The 17,426-nt window shown below is 41.6% G+C and overlaps 1 protein-coding gene across 1 annotated transcript in view; it reads right to left on the reverse strand.

The window, feature by feature from the left end:
- dmrt1 (doublesex and mab-3 related transcription factor 1) overlaps positions 1-17,426 on the reverse strand; it is a 98,761-nt gene that overhangs the window by 43,139 nt on the left and 38,196 nt on the right. The window contains exons 3-4 of the mRNA XM_078396953.1: positions 10,675-10,961; positions 5,581-5,601 (exon numbers count right to left, since the gene is read on the reverse strand). Of these exons, the coding sequence (XP_078253079.1) occupies positions 5,581-5,601; positions 10,675-10,961 (308 nt within the window). The remainder of the gene's footprint in view (positions 1-5,580; positions 5,602-10,674; positions 10,962-17,426) is intronic.

The raw sequence follows: 17,426 nt of genomic DNA on the forward strand, positions 1-17,426 counted from the left end.
AGCCAACAAAGGGCAGGCTTTTTAATGGCAGAAGACACATCTTAACCTTTCTGCTGAGGCCTATTTTAGTGTTTGAGCACATATCACTTCTGTAAACAAAAACTGCACAATGACATCAAACACTGTATTAGTCAAATTACACCACAAAAGCCTTGTGCTCATGTTTGAGTTTAGTTTATTGTCAAGTATACCGAGGTACAATGAAAAGCTTCGTTGCATGCTACCCAGTCAGTGGAAAGACAATACGATTATAATCGAGCCATTCACGGTGCACAATACATGATTAAGGGAATAATGTAAAGAATGTTTAGTGCAAGATAAAATCCAGTAAAGTCCGATCAAAAATAGTCCAATGTCTCCAATGAGGTAGATAGTAGCTCAGCACTGCTCACTAATTGTTGGTAGGATGGTTCAGTTGCCTGGTAACAGCTGGGAAGAAACTGTCCCTGAATCTGGACATGTGCGTTTTCACACTTCTATACCTCTTGCCTGATGGGAGAGGGGTTAAGAGGAAGTGGCTGGGGTGCGACTCCTCGATTATGCTGCTGGCCTTGCCAAGGCAGTTTGAGGTGTAAATGGAGTCAATGGAAGGTGGATTGGTTTGTGTGATGGTCTGGGCTGCGTCCACAATTCTTTACAATTTCTTGTGGTCTTGGATGGAGCTGTTCCCAAATCATGCTGTGATGCACCCTGATAAAATGCTTTCTACGACGCATCAGTAGAGGTTGGCGGGACTTGTTGGGGACATGTCAAACTTCCAAAGCCTTCCAAACCAGCTTTTACTAGTTACTCAAACCAAGTTTTGAAACCTCACAAATTGATTCAAGGAACATAATGGTAGCAATACTTTAAAAACAAATTAATACATGAAAAATTAATACATTTCACTATCTTTAAGCTGAACACTACATTTGTATTTAATTTAGTGAGTAATTGAAAATGATGCTTTGTCAAATATCAAATAATAAGAAATTGCTATTAAATCCACAAATTGCCATTTATTACTGGGTTTTGATTATATGATTTCCAGTGTCATACTGATCAAATTTGTACAAATGGACATGAATACATTTTCTGTACCAAGCCAGTAATTTACAAGTTCAAAAATAATACATCAGTAAAAAGAGAACTTGCATTTAAACATATGAATGCACAAGAAAACCTTAAAGGTCGTAACAGAAAAAAAGGAAATTGACAGAGGTTAGTCAGCAAGAGTATTACAAACTAAGACTGTTATTTGGAAGAGTTTTAAAGAGGGGGAAATGTGAAGGGATGGAAGAGTTTCAGAGGATAGAGTTAAAGGTTCCACCAATAGTGGACAATCAAGGGGAATGAGGATACGAAAGTTGTTGGAAGCAGGGGAAACTAATAGGTAAAATAAAAGGAAGAGACCAAAGAACAAAAGCCCCCCTGGGGTGATTTTGAGATCTCTAATGCAATTTCGAGAATTCCGTTCCCCCAAAGGGTAGTTGCTAGTCGAAATGCCTTTTGGGAGGCATTTATATCCAAGAGAACATAACCAGTTTTTTTATGCGTGAATATTTCTTTCTTTGAAGTGTTTCACAGCACAGGAAAATATAGCATTTAAAGAGAAATTAGATAAAAGTGAAATGACAAAGTATATGATAAGGAAATTCGGATAACAGGAGTGCCTCCACATGCAATACATGTGCAAAAAGCATGATGGATTGAATTGTTCATATTTAGGAATGATGTTTGTTTTTGTTAATTTTCCATTGTTGATACTTTTTTATAAATTGTTTCATTATTGAGAACAACAATATTGATTGAAGGTTGTATAATGAGTTAACTGGCGTGCTGGTAAAGCCCATGATCGATGTTGAGTTGAAGCTGGTCACTATTTCAGTTCATAGCTTACACAGCAGGCATGTGAGGATTTAAGAATGGTGCATAATGCCAATGTAACCAACAGCAAATGCCATGACTTCTGCCTTGTGCTCAGCAACAAATGACACTACTGTTCAATATGAGGCATGCAAGATGGCAATGGAGATTGTTGTCGACAGATCAGAGTACCCATTGTTGTTGTGTAAAACAGACATGGAGGCCTCGTTTTAGACCCTAGACACAAAATGCTAGAGTAACTCAGCGGGACAGGCAGCATCTCTGGAGAGAAGGAATGGGTTACGTTTCGGGTCGAGACCCTTCTTCAGACTGAAGAAGGGTCTCGACCCAAAACGACACCGATTCCTTCTCTCCAGAGATGCTGACTGTCCCGCTGAGTTACTCCAGTTACATTTTGTGTCTATCTTTGATTTAAACCAGCATCTGCAGTTCTTTCCCCCTCATTTTAGACCTCCTATTGAAAGTGGGTCCATTGAAGTCTGTGGGCCATTGAAGTCATGCAACTCGTAGGCTTGTTTATCACAGGGTTCTACATTGAGCCTTTGGGTAGGTCATCTGTGCTTCGTTTGGGTAGGTCATTTGAAGGCCTGGTAGCTAATGTCATCATAGCTGACATTGCAATGGGCATCTGGTCCAGTTAGCTTTCTGGACGATGATCTGTTATTTTTGTCAAATGGCTGTGCTGACCTGTGCAGCTTTGTACTGACAGGCAGCAGCAGCATCATACATACTCCATCACATCATTGTTGCTGGGCATTTCCTCCACAGCTCCAGTGATCTACATGGGAACAGATTTCAGCACAGTTGTGAAGACAATGTGGTGAGGTAGTGTGTTATTGTTCTCTCCTACCATCCCAGAATTTTAAAACCAGAATGGCAATCTATGGGAGTTTTAGAGCTTGTGATTAATGGTGGGTGTAAAGTCCTATGAGATGCTGGCTTTGCCTCTGGCACTGGCAGATGCAGCTGATTCGTGTGTGATACCTGTAGGAAAAAGCACAAACACAAGTTAGAACATTAGCCAGCAGGTACATCTTCAAATGCAGCATGGTCCATCATGATTCAGTTTTTCAGTACCTTAAGGATATAATACACTTTAAAGAAAATATGAGCCAGGTCCCCTTTGAAATATCTATTCTTAGATTGGTATTGTACTACATGTGCAGGGGTTTTTGAATATGTGCTAATCAGATAAATAATATTTTAATCAGAATTTTTAATTAAATAAACCTAAGAATTTAAAGGTAAATTGCATTTTGGTTCAGTAGAACAGTCAGTGTTGGTCACTATAAACAGGTTAGTAAAGATTATACATCTATCTGAAGTAATTTAATATTTATAATAAACTATGCTAATAGTTTAATTGAAAAATAATACATGCAATGAGAAATAGTAAATTGCAGATATTTTTTATTTTATTGATCATGGATTGATCACGTAACTGCGGTCAATGAAAGAGACAGAAGCACATGCAAATGCCATTTTTGACATGTTGTTACTTAAGACGCCTTTATTGTATACTTTATTTATATACTTATAAATTCATGCTAACATTATAAATGAACAAATAATACAATATTTATTTAGTGGGTAGTTTTTAGTTTAATATGAGCCACGGGTGATTCAAAACTATAAAGTCGAAATGCACAAGGAAGGTCAGAAATTGAAGACTTCTGATGTTGATTAACATAAGAACAAGAGAAGGACAAACTAAATTAGAATATTTTAGAATGTTTTAACCTGATACCAAGTTCCACTGAAAGGCTACAACTAAAACATTAATCCTTCTTTCACTTTCAGCTTGTTGGGCCATTTTGAGAGTTCAATTTTGTACCTGTTCATTTTATTGCACCTGTCTGTTATTTGACACTCATAGCCTTATTTCATGTCCCCCCTCCTCAAATTTTTTTTGGACATCAAACCACTATGCTACAGTGATGTCAATTGCATTGTTTTGTTAATCATGTATTTCTCCTCATCACTAATCTAATCAATCAATATTATTTATTTAATTACTAGATTGGTGGCTTTTCTGTCAAAACATCACAATGCATAAAAGGGAAAACAAAGATGATAAAAAAACAATGACAATGTAGGCAGTAAGATGGTGGTATACTCGTAGTTGCATGCAAGTAATAACAATGATTTAATGGTTTTCTTAAAATTCTCACCATTTAAAGATCATTTTACTAGTTGGAACTGAATGCTGGAATCGCACCAACAATCGGGACAATAAACTGATCTTGGTTGTGATGGCAAGGGCAGATCACAGCCACTGCACTGAGCAGCCAAGTCAAGAAGCTCTGTCATTTGTGTTCATGTATGTCATGTCGGTGTTAGTATGGACAGTGCTCCAGCAATCTCATACCTAGTAGTATGGCATTCTGGGATTTTATGGTTGATGCACGGAACTGGTACATGGATTCAAAAAGTTTCATTTCTACCCAGCAAACCCCTGGGAATTTGCCAACATATGACATTCAGCAGCCAATTTTGAATGTCTACCAACTTAAATTGCTACCCCTCCCTGAAAGGGGAAATTCATGTTGAGTTCTCCTTATTCCTCTCTCGCACTGCGAATTTGTGACAGAAGCTCCCCATAACTGTGTAAAAAATATCTAGTAGGTCCAAAAACTAAAGCCTCCTAAAGACTCATGGCCTCCTTTATGAAAAGGCTGGAACTCACTGATAGTACCCAATCTTTAAAGCCAAAGACGTCTATGAAAAAAGCTCTTAACGTAAACAGCAATAAGGTGCACTTGCACAAGAGGATCTCTTAAATGTATGTAGAGAGAATGAGTTTGATGCTCAGGTTGTTACTTTCATGAGTAAGTTCAACTGTCCCTTTTCATGATTAACTTATGTAAAGGAAAATTAATTTAGACTTACTTATCATCTCAACTCCAGGGTTGATGCTTTGACATCAGGTATCATTTCCTTCTGGTTAAGTCAGACTTCCTCTGTGACACAACCAGGTATTTTTCCTTCGGGCTCGGCACTGGATTTTGCCTTTCACTGAATGTCTCAGACCATTTCAGTACAATATGACAAAGCACAAGCATTTGTTTACATTATCTCTATTATAATTTAATCCAATCCTGGCAGATGGACAGAGTGAACGGCGTTATTTGTGTGTGATTTTTCTTTAACAATTATTTTAACACAAAGACATTTCAAACAGGACATTCTCTGAAGGATCTAGAATATCAACCGTCTATTGCAATTTGCTAAGACATGAAACTGGTGACACAATTAATTTTATATTTTACTGCATTGTATACAAAGGACCACATTTTACAGATGCAACATCTGTAATTTTTCACTAAGCCACCCATTTTGTTAGAGGCCTGCCAGAAATTTCACCCATGGTGTTTACAGTGCCTGCTGTTCCCTATAAAATGTACATGACTTATGTTCCTGCAGTATATATTTCATAGACTTTTGCTGTCAATGCATGAATGCCATTATCCTCTCAGCGAATGCAAAGAGGAGCCATGACATGGAAAGTCATGTGCAGTACATCTCAGTTACTAGAAAATGGTGATCAAGCAAATCATGGCAAGAGATAAGATTAAAAGGGGCACAAGGAGAAATGTAAAATTAGTGCATGCAGCTGAAGCAAATACACTAAAAACGAAGTATCAGATCAGAAAGAAGTTTAGGGAGAGAAAGCTGTATTGTAGATACAAATAAACTGAGCAAAAATGTACTCACCTTGTCATCACTTTCATTTCTCTGAAAATTAAAACATACCAATATAAATAAACCTTTTCTTTCGTACATTCAATGCAAGATTTGATTAATTTAATCATTTTTTAAATTGATTACCAAATCAAGTAATATTAATATTAATAGTTTGCACAGTGGTGGGCTGGGGAGGGGAGGAATTCCTGGTCTTCCTGGACCACAGATGGTGCTGTAAAGGCACTTATCTTTTTCCCCATAAGCTGTGTTTACCATCAACAAACCTGACCAGTCCCACTCCTTGGGACTATCAGACTTCAACTCAGTGAAACCCAGTTGCCAGGAGTAATTACATTACATCTGTGGCCCTACAACCCATTTCAATATTTAAATGGCCAACACATGAGTTATTTACTTTTCATCTCTTCCTAACACTTTCAATGGATAAAAAGTCCCTTAAGCATTCATCCGAATGATAGAACATGAGTTCCCATGGTGAATTCTTATTCTGTTTTTATCCAAAATCCTTCAGTCAATGGAAGAATTGACAGTTAATTTCAGGTCACAGATTTCCTCGGGTACAGTTAACAAATCTCATCAAAACTATGCAAGAGTGGAAAAGGATAGGAGCAACATGTAAGTTAAAAATAAAGTGAATAACTGAGCGAAAAGACAATAGGACGAACAAATGTCTATTGGATACCTGCATTGATATATTGTTTGACTGAAGAGAACTCCATGAAATTGAACAGGAGCTCTTAAGAATGCATCTTTTGAATGGTTAAAAGGACTGCATCTAAATCTATACATCAAGAAGCATGACCTTCCTGGGCTCCTGTTCATGTAGACCTGACATTAACATAGGTCTATCAATGTACCCCACCTCACTCACTGCTTCTTAACATAGGTCTATCAGTGTACCTCATTTCACCCACTGCTGCACCAGTGGTCTGGATCTGCATTGTAAAACTAGGGACAAAATAGTACATGGTACAGACCAACAGCAGTGGGCATCAGATTTTTTTTTCTTTCACTGATGCAGGACCAGGATCCGGTGGTCAGATGCCTGAGCATTGATTGCTTGCCTTGAGAACCATTATGGCCCATTGACAGACCCTCCGATTGTTGAGGGATCTTGGGTAGAAATGCTGACATATTTCAAAAATTTGGACATATTTCAGAAAATAGTTGCTAGAGAATGGAAAAGCCTCTACTAATACACTATGTACATCTCAATCCCCTTTCATATCCCAGATGTACTAGAGGACTGAGGATCTAGGGAGGCAGAGGAACCAAAAGAAATTTGCATTAGGCAAAAAATAGTATTGGGTAGACTGATGGGACTGAAGGCTGATAAATCCCCAGGGCCTGATGGTCTATATCCCAGGGTACTCACAGAGGTGGCTCCAGAAATTGTGGACGCATTGGTGATCATTTTCCAATGTTCTATAGGTTCAGGATCAGTTCCTGTGGATTGGAGGGTAGCTAATGTTATCCCACTTTTCAAGAAAGGAGCGAGGTGGTGGGGAGGATACTGGAGTCAATTATTAAAGAAGTGATAATGGTGCATTTGGATAGCAGTAAAAGGATTGGTCCAAGTCAGCATGGATTTATGAAGGTGAAATCATGCTTGACTAATCTTCTGGAATTTTTTGAGGATGTGACAAGTAAAATGGATGAAGGAGAGCCAGTGGATGTAGTGTATCTGAACTTTCAGAAAGCCGTTGATAAGGTCCCACACAGGAGATTAGTGGGCAAAATTAGAGCACATGGTATTGGGGGCAGGGTTTGACATGGATAGAGAATTGGTTGGCAGACAGGAAACAAAGAGTAGGAATAAAGGAGTCCATGTCAGAATGGCAGGCAGTGGAGAGTGGAATGCCACAACGCTCAGTGCTGGGGCTGCAACTATTTACAATATATATTAATGATTTAGATGATGGAGATTAAAAATAACACTAGCAAATTTGCAGATGACACAAAGCTGGGTGGCAGTGTGAACTGCGAAGAGGTGCTAGGAGATTGCAGGGTGACTTGGACAGGTTGAGTGAGTGGGCAGATGCATGGCAGATGCTGTATATAATGTAGATAAATGTGAGGTTATCCACTTTGGCGGCAAGAACAAGGAGGCAGATTATTATCTCAATGGTGTCAGTTAGGAAAAAGTGAAGTGCAACGATACCTGCGTGTCCTTGTACACCAGTCACTGAAAGTAAACATGCAGGTTCAGCAGGCAGTGAAGAAAGCTAATGGCATGTTGGCCTTCTTAGGGCCTGATGGTCTGCATCCCAGGGTACTTAAGGAGGTGGCTCTAGAAATCATGGACGCATTGGTGATCATTTTCCAATGTTCTATAGATTCAGGATCAGTTCCTGTGGATTGAAGGGTAGCTAATGTTATCCCACTTTTTAAGAAAGGAGGGAGAGAGAAACGGGAAATTAAAGACAAGTTAGTCTGACATCAGTGGTGGGGAAGATGCTGGAGTCAATTATAAAAGACGAAATTGCAGAGCAATTGGATAGCAGTAACAGGATCGTTCCGAGTCAGCATGGATTTACGAAGGGGAAATCGTGCTTAACTAATCTTCTGGAATTTTTTGAGGATGTAACTAGGAAAATTGACAGGGGAGAGCCGGTGGATGTAGTGTACCTTGACTTTCAGAAAGCCTTCGACAAGGTCCCACATAGGAGATTAGTGGGCAAAATTAGAGCACATGGTTTTGGGGGTAGGGTACTGACATGGATAGAAAATGGTTGGCAGACAGAAAACAAAGAGTGGGGATAAATGGGTCCCTTTCAGAATGGTAGGCAGTGACTAGTGGGGTACAGCAAGGCTCTGTGCTGTTATTTATGGCAGCTGTTATTTGCGGCAGCTATTTACAATATATAAGGCAGCTATTTACAATATACATTAATTACTTAGATGAAGGGATTAAAAGTACCATTAGCAAATTTGCAGATGATACAAAGCTGGGTGGTAGTGTGAACTGTGAGGAAGATGCTATGAGGTTGCAGGGTGACTTGGACAGGTTGTGTGAATGGGCAGATGCATGGCAGATGCAGTTTAATGTGGATAAGTGTGAGGTTATCCACTTTGGTGGAAAGAATAGGAAGGCAGATTATTATCTGAATGATGTCAAGTTAGGAAAAGGGGACGTACAAAGAGATCTGGGTGTCCTAGTGCATCAGTCACTGAAAGGAAGCATGCAGGTACAGCAGACAGTGAAGAAAGCCAATGGAATGTTGGCCTACATAACAAGAGGAGTTGTGTATAGGAGCAAAGAGGTCCTTCTGCAGTTGTACAGGGCCCTAGTGAGACCGCACCTGGAGTACTGTGTGCAGTTTTGGTCTCCAAATTTGAGGAAGTATATTCTTGCTAATGAAGGCATGCAGCGTAGGTTTACTAGGTTAATTCCTGGAATGGCGGGACTGTCATATGTTGAAAGACTGGAGCGACTAGGCTTGTGTACACTGGAATTTAGAAGGATGAGAGGGGATATTATCGAAACATATAAGATTATTAAGGGGTTGGACACGTTAGAGGCAGGAAACATGTTCCCAATGTTGGGGGAGTCCAGAACCAGGGGCCACAGTTTAACAATAAGGGGTAGGCCATTTAGAACGGAGATGAGGAAAAACTTTTTCAGTCAGAGTTGTAAATCTGTGAAATTCTCTGCCTCAGAAGGCAGTGGAGGCCAATTCTCTGAATGCATTCAAGAGAGAGCTAGATAGAGCTCTTAAGGATAGTGGAGTCAGGGGGTATGGTGAGAAGGCAGGAATGGGGTACTGATTGAGAATGATCAGCCATGATCACATTGAATGGTGGTGTTGGCTCGAAGGGGAGCTAGTCATCAACTTCAAGAAATGTGGTGGAGTAGCTGTCCTGCTCAGCATCAATGGTGCCAAAGTGGAAATGATTGAGAGCTTCCAGTTCGTTAGCGTTAAGATCATAAGTTCATAAGTGATAGGAGCAGAATTAGGCCATTCGGCCCATCAAGTCTACTCCGCCATTCAATCATGGCTGATCTATCTCTCCCTCCTAACCCCATTCTCCTGCCTTCTCCCCATAACTTCTGACACTCGTACTAATCAAGAAATATTACCAACGATCTGTCATGGACCATCCACATTGATGTGACAACCAAGCAGGCAAGCAACTTCCTTAGGAGATGGAGAACATTTGGCAAGTCTACAATGACTCAAACGAATTTCTACAGATGCACCATAGAAAGCATATTGTTGGGTTGTATCACAGCTTGGGTTGGGAACAACCTGGCCCAAGACGACAAGAAATTGCAGAGAGTTGTAAAGGTACCCCAGTCCATCACACCGCCCAGACTGCCCACCATTGACTCCATACACTTCACGTTGCCTCAGAAAAGCTGACAACATAATCAAGAACTTATCCCACCCCGGTCATTCCTTGTTCTCACTGCTCCAGTCGGGCAAAAGGTACAGAGGTTTGACAGCGCATACCACCAGATTCTGCAACAGCTTCTTGCCCAGTTACCAGGCTTCTGAACGGTCCTTCAATAAGCTACGGTACTGTCTGATTCACTGTCTGATACCACTTTGCGGATGTTGGACTTTGTCTATGGAATTGATGCACTACTATGTTGAGAACAATATTCTGTACACTAAGTTTCCCTTTACTCTAACTATTGTACTTGAGTTTGACTTGATCACACTCATGTATAATATTATCTGATCTGTTTGGATAGGTTGCAATTCAAAGCTTTTCATTGTACATCACTACATGTGACAATAACAAAACCTAAACCCACACCGAATGATAGGTGTATGCCTTTTAAAGGCTAGGACTCTTGAGGGAAGCCTCAGTTCTAAAGGAATAAGTGAAACTCAAGACCTAACAAGTTCAATCCCCATTCCCCTCATCTTCCAGCTGGTCCCATGGATACCCTTGGGGAAAGGATCAGGAAGAAAATCCTGACATTTCTTTACGTAAACCACCAAAATAATTTTCACAGTCTCTTGATACAACTATCAGCTTATTCAAATAGTTGTATGCATCAGCAAAATTATAACAATAAAACATTAGCGTTTGACTAAAGGGAACCTCATGAAATTCATCTAGTCAAACAATGAGGGATCATTTTAATCATACCTGCCATTGGTTTCCTGTTTGGCCAGATACTAACGATGCAGAGAGTCCACGAAGGCTGTTTTTCACTGTTGCCCCTCCCAGTGTTGAACCCACGTCAGAAGCAGGTGAATCTCCTGCCACCGCCACCTGGTACTGGGGATAGTTGTAAAGATTGTTGTAGTAAGCTGGATAGAGAGATGGCTGGTAAAAGTTGCTGTAGTAGGAAGAGTCCACTACCAGGTCTGGGGTGGCCTCCAGGTGCCCTCTGCTGGTGATGGAAGGGATATCCTGGAGATGCAATCGCCCCTCTGTAATGGAGAAAATAAAGAGATGAAAGTAATGTTACAATGGTTTTTTTCCCCATTTTATGCAATAATGAACTCATATTTAGCTCAATGTGCATGCTCAGAAACTGTTGGAATAGGAACAATTTATTATGAAACTTGTACGTAAATGTGTAACATAAGATAATAAATAAGTAATAACAGAAAATGATTAAGGAGCATCTACTAGCATTAGTAACAGGAACTCTTGAATTGTAGTCACATACTAGAATATTTTGACTGTACATAGACAACAACTTATATTCACAAAGAACCTTAAAAATCCCAAGGAGCTTCATGGGATTGTCATTTTACAAACTTTGATATCAAGCCAGGAAGGAGATAATGATACAATCAGGTTTGGGGGGGCACAATGGCTTAGTGATAGAGTTGCTGCCTCACAGTGCCAGAGACCTGGGTTCGATCCTGACTATGGATGCTGTCTGCGCAAAGTTTGTATGTTCTCCCTGTGACTACATGGCTTTTCTCCGGGTGCTCCAGTTTACTCCCACATTCCAAAGACGTGCATGTTTGTAGGTTGTCTTCTGTACATTGTTCATAGCGGGTAGGATGAGAGAGCATGGAACTAGTGAAGGTGTGATCAATAGTCGGCGTAGACTCAGTGGGTCGAAGGGCATGTTTCCACTATATCTCTAAACTCTAATTCAAACAGATTTTGATGAGAATTGTAAAGGAGATAGAGTTCGAGGTATATTGAGGAAAGTCCAGCTCAGATAGAATGGCTGACACAAGTGGAGAAGTGGCACAGTATAAACATCTTCTTTCTGAGGGCAATGAATCTCAGGAATGATCCAGCTTCCATCACCCGGCTGGAGATGGAAGCTGGATCATTATAAGTATTTGAAGTGGATAAATATTTGATAGACTGAGGAATAGAGAGGTATTGAAAAATGGCACAGAAGAGGAGATAAGGCCAGCATAGATCAGCCATGATGATATTTAATGGTTGCCAGGCTTGAAGGGCCTGACAGCCTTCTATTTTCTTTTGTTCTTGTGTGGTGGATCCACAAGAAACATGACGGAGGAATCTTCAATTGGAGCAGTCTTCAACTGCTTTAGATTCACCATAATAGGTAGGTAGATAGACAATAGACAATAGGTACAGGAGGAGGCCATCCGGCCCTTCAAGCCAGCACCGCCATTCAATGTGATCATGGCTGATCATTCTCAATCAGTACCCCGTTCCTGCCTTCTCCCCATACCCCCTGACTCCGCTATCCTTGAGAGCTCTATCTAGCTCTCCCTTTAATGCATTCAGAGAATTGGTTTCCACTGCCTTCTGAGGCAGAGAATTCCACAGATTCACAACTCTCTGACTAAATTTTTTTTCCTCATCTCTATTCTAAATGGCCTACCCCTTATTCTTAAACTGTGTCCCCTGGTTCTGGACTCCCCCAACATTGGAAGCATATTTCCTGCCTATAACGTGTCCAACCCCTTAATAACCTTTCGATAAGATCCACTCTCATCCTTCTAAATTCCAGTGTATACAAGCCTAGTCGCTCCAATCTTTCAACATATGACAGTCCCGCCATTCCAGGAATTAACCTAGTAAACCTACGCTGCACGCTCTCAATAGCAAGATAGGTAGGCAACAGCATTTATTGCAAAAAACGAAAATTATAATATCACCTTTCCTCGTATTAAGTTGAGTGAAAATTCCCAGCATTATCAGAGGCATATTACGAAGAATCAAAAGCAGTTGAAGAGTCAAAAGATTTTTGATGATGTAGAGTTGGGTGCCACTGTAGAGCTGGGTTTAATCAAAGCATGTGTGGAGCTGCAGAGGATGCATGAAATGTTGCTGATGTTGCATGTAATAATAAACAGGCATTGCTGTAAAAAAAAATGGAAAATGGTTGAAAATGTTAGGACTAGGCTTGTATTCACTGGAGTTTAGAAGGATGAGAGGGGATCTTATTGAAACATATAAGATTATAAAAGAACTGGACAAGCCAGATGCAGGAAAAATGTTCCCAATGTTGGGCAAGTCCAGAACCAGGGGCCACAGTCTTAGAATAAAGGGGAGGCCATTTAAAACTGAGAGGAGGAACTTTTTCGCCCAGAGAGTTGTGATTTTGTTGCATTCGCTGCCACAGAGGGCAGTGGAGACCAAATCACTGGATGGGTTTAAGAGAGTTAGATAGAGCTCTAGGGGCTGGTGGAATCAAGGGATATGGGGAGAAGGCAGGCACGGGTTATTGATTGTGGACGATGAGACATGACCACAATGGATGGTGGTGCTGGCTCAAAGGGCCGAATGGCCTCCTCTTGCACCTATTTTCTATGTTTCTATGTTGTTCACATTTTCACAATATCAAAAGTACATGTGGAACATGCAGAGGAATTCCAACTTCAGAATATGAAGAACATTAAAAAAATGTTTAATCTCTGTTGAATTCTTTCAGTAGTTGCAACTGATAAAGAAAAACAAAGGAGTGGAGCATCAGTTGGTCCTCAGTTCGTTGAATTCTGATATGCCTCAAAATGCAAGGAATAAAAGGGCCAGGATACATGGCACAAGTAGGTGCTAAATCGAGGGAGAGCTGATAAAGTGAAAACAAGCAAGGTCAAAAGTGGGGAACATGAGGGCGTGAACCATGAATGATCAATGAGGTGAGCTGCAGGTTGTGGTATCGAGGTTGCAGGATAAAAAGTGGTGGGCTCAGCCAATGTCTAAGCTGAGTGGTCGTATTCTCCAAAAACTTATGACTTCCCAAAGACGTGCGGGTTTGGAGGCTAATTGGCCTCCGTAAATTGCTCTTAGTGTTGGGAGTGGATGAGAAAGTGGAATAACATCGAACTAGTGTCAACAGGTGATCGATGGTCAGCGTGGAGTTGGTGGGCTGAATGGCCTGTTTCCATGCTGAATCTCTAAACTAAACAAACACAAAAAAGATTACTGAAATTAACCTTGTGGCGATATTTAAATAGTGGCCTTAAGTTAAAATTCTTATGCCCATGGTTAATTCACACTCTTTCCACATTGCTCATCAGCTCCTGTAATGTTCCATCCTCTCACTCTGAAGCCTTTGCATATCTCATTACTCTCCTCCCCTCCTCCCTTCCCTTCCCTTCCCCCCCCCTCCTACCTGCCATCCCTCACTGGGCATACACTCACCAATTTGTCCTATAAATCTTTCAATCCTGCCACCCCACTCATGTTGTTTATGTCCTTCCATCGTTTTGACTTAGTATTTGAGGCAGGTTGTTAAAACTTACCATGTGGTGAACTGAACTCAGTGAGATCTCTGTGAGATTCACAGAACTATATCAGATCCTGACTCCAAGCACAAGATTGCAAGAAACCCAAGGTCACATGACTGTGGACAGCCATTTTCTAATAAACATCGGATGGCTCAAGTGAACTGCTATTGTATTCAAGATTCAAGATATCTTTATTTGTCATCCAAAAAACAAGTTTTTTGGACGAAATTTAGTCACCCACAGTCCAATAATAAAAGCAATAAAACAAGCAAATTACACAACCCCACCCAACGCACAAAAAAAGAAACATCCATCACAGTGAGTCTCCTCCAGTCCCCATCTCACTATGATGGAAGGCCAGAATATCTTTTCCCTTCCCCTGCCGTCTTCCCTCGCGGTCAGGCTGGTGTTGTTGCCACGTTCCAGGCCGCGCCGGACGGTCCGCAGCGGGCCGACCCAAGCCCCGCGATCCGGTGCGGGCGAACACGCTGTCGCTGCCGCTGCACGTCGGGGCGGTCGTGGCTCCCGACATTGTATGTTATAATGCTGAGATTTAAAGTCTTTGAAGCACACAGTACAGGAACAGACGCTTTGGTCCAACAGCCATTGAGTAATCATCTATCTTATTCCCATTTGCTAGCACTAAAATTCTATACCTTGTTGCATGATATTTTCTTCTTCTTGCGTTTGAGGCAGCAGAAGTTATGTAACGCCCTCCAGGCGCTGTAGCCAGTGCAATGTGCTGTTGTCGAGGGCCGTGAGGTCTACCCCTCCACCAGGGGGGCGGAGGACAGTGCAGTCGATAATGACGTGCCGGTTCCGTGCGACCCACTCTTTGCGGGGTATGTCCGAGCCGGTGGGGCTGTGGTGTTTGGTGCGACAGTGAATTGAGGAGGTTGCGGAGGTTGCTTGAGATTATCCTGGGTAGCACAGTGGTGCCAGAAACCTGGATCCAACCCTGACCTTGGGTGCTGTCTGCGCAGAACTTGGACTCCCAACTATGGTTACCACAACTGTGCTGAAACAGTCAACTGATTATATCAGGGGTAGTTTAGTTTATTGTCACGTGTTCTGACGAAAAGCTTTTTATTGCGTGCTATCCAGTTAGCAGAAAGACAGTACATGATTACAAGCAAGCTGCCCACAGTGTACAGATACTGGATAAAGAATATAACATTTAGTGCAAAGTAAAGTCCAATAAGGTCCAATTAAAGATAGTTGGATGATCTCTAATGAGGTGGATGATAGCTCAGGACCACTCTCTAGTTGTGTCTGGGATGGTTCAGTTGCCTACGGACAATTGGGAAGAAACTGTCCCTGAATCTGGAGGTATGCGCGTTTACGCATCTGAACCTCTTGCCTGATGGGAAAGGGGAGAAGAGGGGTTTACCGAGGTGAGACTCCTCCTTGATTATGCTGGTGGCTTTGCCGAGGCAGTGTTTCTTTTCTGACATGAGTCATCTGCATGTTAGTCATCTCCCCCAAAGGGCTGACCCCATCACTTCCCCAAAATACCCCTTGAGATTCTCCACATTTGTTCTTACAAAAAAAGCTGCACAGGAATCACGACTGCCAGCTCATCAAACATCAGCTGAGTCTCCTTGAGCCTCGGTGACATCAATGTCCATACTCGCTGTACAGCACAGCACTGGTGCTCTGGCCTCCGATGTTGCCTTTGGTGCTGCCTACAATGACCACAATTCAGAAATGGTGTGCAGTGACTGAAGCATTTTGAGTACTCTCTAATATGAAAGGAACTGTGCAAGTGCAAGACTCTTTAATTGCAACACTGTAACTGTAAAATGGAGAACTATAACGGGTTGTCAACCTGTGTGCACTGCCTGGTTCAGAAAACCAAAGGAGCAAAACAGAGCAACTGGAGCGCAACAACTCCCGTACCTCGTGCCCCAGCAGACCTACTCCTATTCATCCATCCATAGATACAAAATGCTGGAGTAACTCGGCGGGTCAGGTAGCATTTCCAGAGAAAAGGAATAGGTGACATTTCTGGTTGGAACGCTTCTGCAGTCTGAAGAAGGGTTCAAGCCCGAAAAGTCACCTATTCCTTTTCACCAGAGATGCTGCCTGAACCACTGAGTTACACCAGCGTTTTCTGTCTATCTTCAGTACAAACCTGCATCTGCAGTTTCAACCATGGCTTGACTTGAAAATGTGAATGTCGGAAAGGAAAAAAAAATTAAATTCCATCTCTCATGATGAAAAAGAAAGAGGACGAGTACAGTCAACAAAAGATAAGCCCGTCAGTTCTAAGAGCAAAATGTGTGATAGACCAGAAGTCCAGCATCCATCCAATGCAACCAACAGCCTCACACCCAGAAGCCCAGCCCATTACTCGCAGTAATAGGAATACTAACACAACTGAGGTTTATAATCACCTGGAAAGGCAGTCTCCATAACCAGACATTAGGATCATGTGCAAGTGATTTAAGGATCTCCAACCCCCCCCCCCCCCCCCCCCCCCCCCGAGTTTGTTCCATCATCCGATGACATTGTGGCAGATCGATGACCAAAATCTACAGATCAAAATATGATATCACAACAATCCAGAACATCTCACAGTAATAAAAGATTCCACAAAAAATGTTTGTTCAACACTAGCTCCAATGACCACTGATTCATAATCAATTTCCTGCCCAACGACTGAGGCCAAGAATGGAGCAAACTTTCATAATCCTTCCCTTTACAGACCATTCACAGTAAAACAAGATTTACAAGCGTATTAAAGACAGATGATTTGCCTCTCAAAGCTGCAAGATTCTCCCCTACTTTCAGTCTGAGATGGGGCACAGCTTTCTTAAAAAACGTAAACACATGTTAAGTAAACAAGGCCTAATATACCAAAGAGAACTCCTACAAAGGAGATAGACACAGGGAACATCCCAGAAGTATTGTTGGGAAGTCCTTCCCTTGAACAAGACCTCCCATTTGGGCAGATAATGGGACAACACATCAAGCACTCAAACCACAAAAACACACCAGAACACCAGGTGGCACATGCTTAGCATTAAGAGGGAAACCAAACAAAATCAAGACAATGGGCTATAAACATTAGCCATCAAACAACTTGTTCAAGGGAAGAAGAAAGAAACCATATCACAACTTAAAGTGGTTGCTCTTCTATTTGGAGACAGCACGTTGAAGCTCTTCTACACAAGAATCACTCAGCCACTCATTCACCTGTCCTATCTTCATATTCCTACC

This window comes from Rhinoraja longicauda, chromosome 3 (assembly GCF_053455715.1).
Source record: "Rhinoraja longicauda isolate Sanriku21f chromosome 3, sRhiLon1.1, whole genome shotgun sequence".
NCBI classification, from domain to species: domain Eukaryota; kingdom Metazoa; phylum Chordata; class Chondrichthyes; order Rajiformes; family Arhynchobatidae; genus Rhinoraja; species Rhinoraja longicauda.